At 33.5% G+C, this 8871-nt stretch overlaps 1 protein-coding gene across 1 annotated transcript; it reads right to left on the bottom strand.

The window, feature by feature from the left end:
• Positions 1 to 4924: 4924 nt before the first annotated feature.
• On the bottom strand, positions 4925 to 6818 carry LOC118755627 (the record flags this gene model as incomplete). The annotated part of the gene is made up of 3 exons (XM_036490454.1): positions 4925 to 5122; positions 6299 to 6511; positions 6577 to 6818. Coding segments are annotated over 3 exons (653 nt in total), but the record flags the coding sequence as incomplete, so codon positions are not given.
• Between the last annotated feature and the right edge of the window lie 2053 nt (positions 6819 to 8871).

The raw sequence follows: 8871 nt of genomic DNA, 5'->3' as shown, positions 1-8871 counted from the left end.
GCGGAAATGAGTGAACTGATTTGCATGGAAGTTTTCACACAGATAGCTTATGAGCTAGGTTGAAAAATAGGCTACTTTTTTTAAGAGTTACCACCTGCTAAAAAAGTTTAATTAAATTAATACGCGGAAAAGTCTGAACGGATTTGCATGAAATTTTGCAAGCAGATAACTTATGACCTACAGTGGAAAATAGGTTAATTTTTTGGAAGACTTGCCAACTGTTAAAAAAGTTTTAATTAAATTAATACGCGGAAACGACTGAACAGATTTGCATGACATTTCGCACAGAGATAGCTTATGACCTATGTTGGAAAATAGGTTACTATTTTAAGAGTTATCACGTATTAGGAAAGTTTAATTAAATTAATACGCGTAAATGACTGAACTGATTTGCATGAAAGTTTGCACACAGATAGCTTATGACCTAGACTGGAAAATAGGCTACTTTTTTAAGAATTGCCACCTGTTTGAAAATGAAATTTTGTTCAAAGATGGTTTATGACCTGGATTGAAAAATAGGCTACTTCCTTAACCGGTTTTCCTATCAGAACGAAATTTAGTACACTTACTAATTTTTAATCGTTAACTCTTAATTTGATCAAGTAGGTTTGGTGATTAATTAAGTTATGCTGGAATTTCCCTGTGCACACAAAGCAAGTTAATCCGGTATGGCTAAGTCGGGCTTCCTCATCAATCTAAGCAATTTGGTGTGCATTTTCATTAAGATATATACCAACAAACGTTTTACAAACTAGGTTTGTAAAAGTTCCCAGTTTATGTATTACTAATAACAATAATTATAAGCCCCTATTTCGAGTGTCGACTGGCAGTAGAATAGAAATTTGTCGATCGAGTCGATCATCTTTTATTTTGCTATTGTGTAACTTGATCGATAAAAATATGTACTATTGTGAATGGTTGACAGAATTGTAAACAGCTGTTTGTTTGTTTACATTTGATTCTTGAGTGTTTTATTTACATCACTTTTAAAATAATTGCTTTTATTATAAAATTTAAAAAATGGACACAGTTGAAATATGGTTTAGTGATGAGGAAGATGATGTGGAAGGTAATAGATTAGTAGAGTTGGCTAAAGCAAGGAGGGAATTGCGAGATTCGTCGGATCCCTTGGAGTTGGAAGCTGAAGTGTATGTACATATGTGAGTTTTACGAATAGAAGTTGCGTTCCCGATGCTTCACGGCTTTTAGGCTTTACATGATTTGCAGGAAAAGCTGTTCTCCTCATTAATAAACTTTATAGAAGTTTAAAAAATATGGTACGGTTAAGTTTTTTGTACAATGATGTTGGGTATTTGTGCCCAAACGCGTGACCCGAGTTTAAAAACTTTAACATACAAGTGTAGTGAAAGAATTCAACTTTAATTTAAAATAAAGATTTCAAATTTCCGAGCACAAGTCAATTAATAAATTATGCAGCAGTTTTTTCTAAACTTTTGATGTTGGTTCTGCCAAAAACACTGTGGATGGCGTAGCTGGAGTTATATGCACAAGAAATATTGTATATGTATCTATCCCAATAGAAGCGGAGCTTCTTACCCTACTCTTTCCGGAAATTCCTTTGCCTATGTCCTCACTTTCCTGCATCAGTACGACCAACCGCGCCAGTTGCCTTTTGTTGCTTATAATTTTTGATCTGTAATTCAGACACATATAAGCATATGTATATTTCACAATTTTTTACAACTTCCAGTTCAATTGACTTACTTTTTATCCATTATAGTACCACTTTCTTATGTAAATTTTATAAACGCAAACTCCAACGACTAAAAAACAGCAATAGAAGGATGAGCGATTCACAGTCGTTAATTGAGCGACCAAGCGACACTCGCAATAGCATCGATAATCGATAATCGCTTAATAGTCGTTTATCTACTGCCAGTCGACATTCGCAATAGGGGTGATAATTTTTTTATATTATGTGCTTTTTATAAGCGTAAAACACAAAATAATTACTATAACTGGTGTTTGGTTTCAAACTCGGACAAATTAGACAAATTAATCAGATTTTATTTTTAATTGGATTAATGATTAATGTTTTAAATTAATTAAACGTAATCGCAGCCAGCGATTAACGATTAAAAAAATGTTATCATTAATCGTACAGTTGATTACGACTAATTAATTTTAATCGTCAAACGCGATTAACATTTTACTCCTTAATTTTTAATCGTTAATCAGATTAACAGTTTGCCAACACTGTGTGAAATCATGTTCATATTGACGGAGAAAAATGGACGTTTTTGGAAAAGAGGCGTAGCACCTCCCATACTGACTGAAAGTTTCATATTGCATATCTCTTCAAATGTTTGGGGTAAAGCACTCAAGCTTGGTATGGAAATACATATGTATGTATGTATGTGAAACTAATACCATACTCATGGAGAAAAATGAGAGTTATTGGAAAAGGTGGTGTGGCAACTCCCATGCAAATTGATTTTTCTATGCTGCATATCTCTGGAGGTGTTTATTGCAGAGGACTGGAACTTGGCACCGAGATGTGTATACAAAATTAATTCCATACTCATGGAGAAAAATTTGCGTTATTCGAAAAGGGGACATGGTTCCTGCCGTACAAATTTACTGTTTTATACTGCTTATCTCTAAAGGTGTTCAAGGTAGAGTACTGGGACTTGGTACTGGGGTATGTAAGAAGATTAGGGTTATAAGAAAAAGGGGCGTGGCACTTCCAGTACAAATTTACTTTTTCTTGCCACATATCCCTGTAAGTGTTTGTGGAAGAATACTGGAACTTGGTATGAAGTTGTGTATGCAAAATGTATCAATTGCTCATGGAAAAAATGTGATGTATTAAAAAAGGGGCCATGTCGCCTCACATACATACTAAAAACTTATTAATAACTACATATCTCTGGAAGGATAGAAAATCTCTCGAAGTATTTTAAATTTGGTATGGAGATTTATTTATAAGTGCCGTACTGACAGAATAAATTTCATTAAATGGAAAAGGGAGGCATTTGCTACAGTAATGAAAAGTGGTATTTTATCAAGGCCAGGTTACTAAATTTGAGTTGGAAATATTAGAACCCGCCGTGGCACCTCCAAGAAGGTTACACGTTCACGCGTCGTATACCTGGAACCATTTTAAGGTAAACTTAGAGGGATTGATATCTTTCGTATGCCTAGCGCGCAGGCGAAATTTTATAATTTCATAGTTTTCAACGGCCTTAATACCTTAACTCGCTTAAAAAATAACGAGCTATAACGAAATGGGCACAGAAATAAAATCTAACATCATTAAATTATTTTTCATATTTGTATAAAAGCGCGGGGTGAAACCCGCGGGTATAAGCTAGTACAAGATAATGTAATAGCGCAAGAAACAATATTTGGTTGGGTGATAAGCGGTTCCGCCGCAAAACTATGAAAATAGAGCGCAATAAATAAGACCGTAACGCCATAAGCTCTAGCCCATGAGCACAAACAAAACGCAAAACTTTAAAACCAAAGAGCAATAAATTAAACCCCTCTCCTTCAAAACCATAAGCACACTACAAAAATACACAAATATTTATATTTATACGCCCGAAGATTAAAATGCATATAGAGCACGCCCTCTGCATAATCGTTCGCTTTCTTCCTTTTCAGGACGACATCTCAAGGAAAGGCCATAATTGGAAACGACTGCAACACAAAGCCTAATGTTAGCGCCACATTCTAAAATAATATGATACGCAAATGCATACAGCCGTAGCGCCAAACCGCCACACACTCAATATTATGGCGTAGAATACACTGCAGCACGCCCTTGCAGGGGGGGGCAGTGTACAATCAACCGATTGTGATGAAGGAGCACCCTAACACCTTCTCTGCTTTTCAACTTTCTTGGTACTGCAAAAAGAAAGTTGAGAAAGGTAAAGCATTCCAAATTCAACAGTCAACGCGCGCACACGGGAAAACGGCCACCACAGAATCATATCCCGGACGTAATTAACCTATTATTTGCATTCGTATATATGTACTTAAACATAATTTAATTGTCCAATAAAACATTTATAACGTTTTAACCAGAACGCGAGTGTTTTCACTTACTTAAGACGAACGCGAAAAACCTCTTCGCGTTGCCACTGCTGTTAAAATGTTTAAAACTATGTATTTACATTTACTAATTACTAAGCTTTTATAAATAGGTAGGTAGGTAGGTTTTTTGTTGTTAAAATTCCAGTATGCAAATTTTAATATAAAATTATTAAAAAAACTATTGTTAAAATTTACTCTTTACACTATGTACAATTATTTACAAATTAATAAAGGTGGTCGGAATGTTTTGTATATGCCCTTGCATGTGTATTTGTGGTTTTTGGTAAAAAAATGTAGTGAAATTTCTTACAGCAATACAATATAAAAGTTTACTTCATTACCTACCAAAAACCACAAATACAGAATTCAAGAGCATATCAACTGCTAAGTGGAAGATCGACCTATCTCGGCAGCCAGCTCGAAAACATCCTATCTCAAAAAACTTTTCAATTCGTTTTTTAGAATTCGTTTCAAAAACGTCCTATCTCAGCACATTTTCAATACATTTTGAAGTGAGATAGGGCCTTTTTGAACCGAACTCGGAAGCGTTTTTTAATAAAATTCTGAAATAGGGCGTTCTTGAAAAGTTTTTTGAGATAGGGCATTTTCGAACTGGCTGCCGAGGTCGATCTTCCACTCCGCAGTCGATATACAAAAAATCCCGAATAGCCGTATTTAAATAACGTTTTTGAAATTTAGATTGGAAAGTTATTAAATTTTTATGTTACATTTTTTTAGAGATTAATAATAAGATAATTAAATTAATTATTGTTAGATTTGTTATTATGTTTAATTTTTTTTTTATTACAATTTGTTTGTACCTATTGTGGCTTAGGAACGCATCTGTTGGAAAAATATAAATGCATTACTTCCTGAAATAAGTCAAATAAACAATTAAAACATATTTACCGAAAACTAATTCTATTGTTTTTAGCCCCAGAAGTGGAGCTTTGTTGGCTTTGCCCTCATAATTGTATGAAATGAGTAGAGTGTCGGCAAAAATGCTTCTCAACACGTGTTTCACACAACCCTTAGCACCCTTCAATTTTAAAATTATGTTCAGCTGGAAAAGATTATAAAATTTATAAATACTAGATATGTACGTAAATGCAATTATAAATATAAATGTAAATAATAAAATATAATATATGACTACATAAACGAAATATAAATTAACACCAATCGAAAGATCTTATTTAAAATAGTAAACCTGCATCTTTAACTAAAAATCGTCAAAATCTTTCACAGACAAGCAAAATATCATATGTTTACAGAGCGGTAAGTCACAGCAAAAACTGTTATTTAAATGAAAATATTTAGTTGTTGAAAACAAATTTTTCAAAAGTTTGTGAACAGCGAAAAAGGAAATAATTAATTAGAGCGTTCCAGATAGTCTACGATTTGCAGGATTTAGTCCAAAGTTGTTCCCATACGCCACGTTCACATAAGGTTTATCAAAGGCAAAAACAGCTGTTCCTGTAAAACCTGCAAATCCTTGAGTACGGGAACAAGCTAAATATGTATTTTGTTTTTTAATTATAATATAGTTCTCTTTGACGGTAAAATATGTTTTGTTGACATATGCTGTTTTGCGTGTTCTTGAAAGATAGAGTTAAGTGGCTCATAGTACAACAAAAATCATACAAACCATTTCCATAAATTTTCATGCCCATTTCCCGCTTTTTGATACGATTTGTAAAAATATTTCGAGTATGGAATTTTATAGTCCACTGAATTTTATTATAATAAGATTTAAGTTTTAAGTTTCTACAAATTTGCGGCATTTTTTAGATTTTCTTTTGTGTGATTGAGTTTATTTTTGTATGGGAGAAAGTAAGCCAATCCGTTCACAAAAAAATCGCATTTGTGAAAATTTCAAACTTGCATATTATTATACTAAAAATCAGTGGGCTACAGAATTGCACACTCAAAACATTTTTAAAATTCGTATAAAAAAGCTGGAAAAGTGCATGAAAATTAAATTAAATTTTATCGAATTTTCCTACTATTTGTACAAAGTTTGGAACTTTGGTTTTTACGATTTTTGTTATACATACTATAAACCAAATTTTAATAAAAAAATTGCATACATATGTATATACGAATAAAAGTTTATATGCGGTTAACAAATAATAATTAATATGAGTAAAATAAAATGCATATATACAACTAATATGATATATACATACATTTGTATATGTGTATAAAAAACAAAAAAAAAAAAATTAGCAAAAATTACCATCGCATCGGAGTGTGGTTTGTTTCCCAAAAGATTCTCCAAAGTATTTAACTTTTCCTGGGATGATAGTGGAAGCATACTTTTAAGCAAAGTATGCTCTTTACTAATAGCATCTCCAGTGATTCGGGAAATACTTTGGTGAACTTTCGAGGTCACCACTTTGCACTCTCGCAGTAGCTGCCCTTGAGCTCGAACTTCCGCGCGTTCGGGCATCTGAAAAAAAAATTAAATTATTAAAGAATAATTTTAGCATTCATAAATATGTACATTGATATAACCTTTTCGGCAAGAGCATTTACTATTCCGTCCACCTTTGACTCAACTCTTCCAATGGCGGCCATGACGCCATCAAACATTTCTTTTTGCCTCTCCAGCAGGTGAGACAAGGTAAATTGTTGACCTGTGTTGCTTGTTGTTGTTGTAGCGGCTACACCCGTGTTGGTGGTTACGGTTTGCTGGGAGACAAAGCGCTCCTCGTAAGGCAGTGCTACATGAAAGCGCTTTCTATGTAGGGCTACATCTGAAAGTGCAGGAATGTTTGAATAAAAACTATTAAACATATTGTAAATGTATATCTTACTCTTACTAATATTATAAATGTGAAAGTTTGTATGTTTGGATGTTTGGGAAATCATCACGCGGAAACGACTGAACGAATTTGTATGAAATTTGGTACGCAGATAGCTTATGGGCCAGATTGGTTAGTAGGCTTATTTTTTAAGAGTTGCCACCTGTTAAAAAATTTAATTTGTTTAATATGCGGGAACGACTGAATGGATTTGCATGAAAATTTGCACACGGATAGCTTATGACCTAGATTGGAAAATAGGCTACTTTTCTCAAGAGTTGCCACCTGTTAAAAAAGTTTCATTAAATTAATACGCGGAAACGACTGAATGGATTTGCATGAAATTTTGCAAGCGGATAGCTTATGACCTACAGTGGAAAATAGGCGAATTTTTTGGAAGAGTTGCCACCTGTTAAAAAATTTAATTAAATTAATACGCGGAAACGACTAAACGGATTTGCATGAAATTTTGCACACAGATAGCTTATGACCTAGGTTAGAAAGTAGGCAACTTTCTTAAGAGTTGCCACCTGTTAGAAATGTTTAATTTAATTAATATGCGGAAATGAGTGAACTGATTTGCATGGAAGTTTTCACACAGATAGCTTATGAGCTAGGTTGAAAAATAGGCTACTTTTTTTAAGAGTTACCACCTGCTAAAAAAGTTTAATTAAATTAATACGCGGAAAAGTCTGAACGGATTTGCATGAAATTTTGCAAGCAGATAACTTATGACCTACAGTGGAAAATAGGTTAATTTTTTGGAAGACTTGCCAACTGTTAAAAAAGTTTTAATTAAATTAATACGCGGAAACGACTGAACAGATTTGCATGACATTTCGCACAGAGATAGCTTATGACCTATGTTGGAAAATAGGTTACTATTTTAAGAGTTATCACGTATTAGGAAAGTTTAATTAAATTAATACGCGTAAATGACTGAACTGATTTGCATGAAAGTTTGCACACAGATAGCTTATGACCTAGACTGGAAAATAGGCTACTTTTTTAAGAATTGCCACCTGTTTGAAAATGAAATTTTGTTCAAAGATGGTTTATGACCTGGATTGAAAAATAGGCTACTTCCTTAACCGGTTTTCCTATCAGAACGAAATTTAGTACACTTACTAATTTTTAATCGTTAACTCTTAATTTGATCAAGTAGGTTTGGTGATTAATTAAGTTATGCTGGAATTTCCCTGTGCACACAAAGCAAGTTAATCCGGTATGGCTAAGTCGGGCTTCCTCATCAATCTAAGCAATTTGGTGTGCATTTTCATTAAGATATATACCAACAAACGTTTTACAAACTAGGTTTGTAAAAGTTCCCAGTTTATGTATTACTAATAACAATAATTATAAGCCCCTATTTCGAGTGTCGACTGGCAGTAGAATAGAAATTTGTCGATCGAGTCGATCATCTTTTATTTTGCTATTGTGTAACTTGATCGATAAAAATATGTACTATTGTGAATGGTTGACAGAATTGTAAACAGCTGTTTGTTTGTTTACATTTGATTCTTGAGTGTTTTATTTACATCACTTTTAAAATAATTGCTTTTATTATAAAATTTAAAAAATGGACACAGTTGAAATATGGTTTAGTGATGAGGAAGATGATGTGGAAGGTAATAGATTAGTAGAGTTGGCTAAAGCAAGGAGGGAATTGCGAGATTCGTCGGATCCCTTGGAGTTGGAAGCTGAAGTGTATGTACATATGTGAGTTTTACGAATAGAAGTTGCGTTCCCGATGCTTCACGGCTTTTAGGCTTTACATGATTTGCAGGAAAAGCTGTTCTCCTCATTAATAAACTTTATAGAAGTTTAAAAAATATGGTACGGTTAAGTTTTTTGTACAATGATGTTGGGTATTTGTGCCCAAACGCGTGACCCGAGTTTAAAAACTTTAACATACAAGTGTAGTGAAAGAATTCAACTTTAATTTAAAATAAAGATTTCAAATTTCCGAGCACAAGTCAATTAATAAATTATGCAGCAGTTTTTT

The sequence above is a fragment of the Rhagoletis pomonella genome, unplaced genomic scaffold (assembly GCF_013731165.1).
Source record: "Rhagoletis pomonella isolate Grant_MI unplaced genomic scaffold, Rhpom_1.0 Rhpom_scaffold_06859, whole genome shotgun sequence".
Taxonomy (NCBI): domain Eukaryota; kingdom Metazoa; phylum Arthropoda; class Insecta; order Diptera; family Tephritidae; genus Rhagoletis; species Rhagoletis pomonella.
This window is presented reverse-complemented; position numbering and strand designations above follow the sequence as displayed.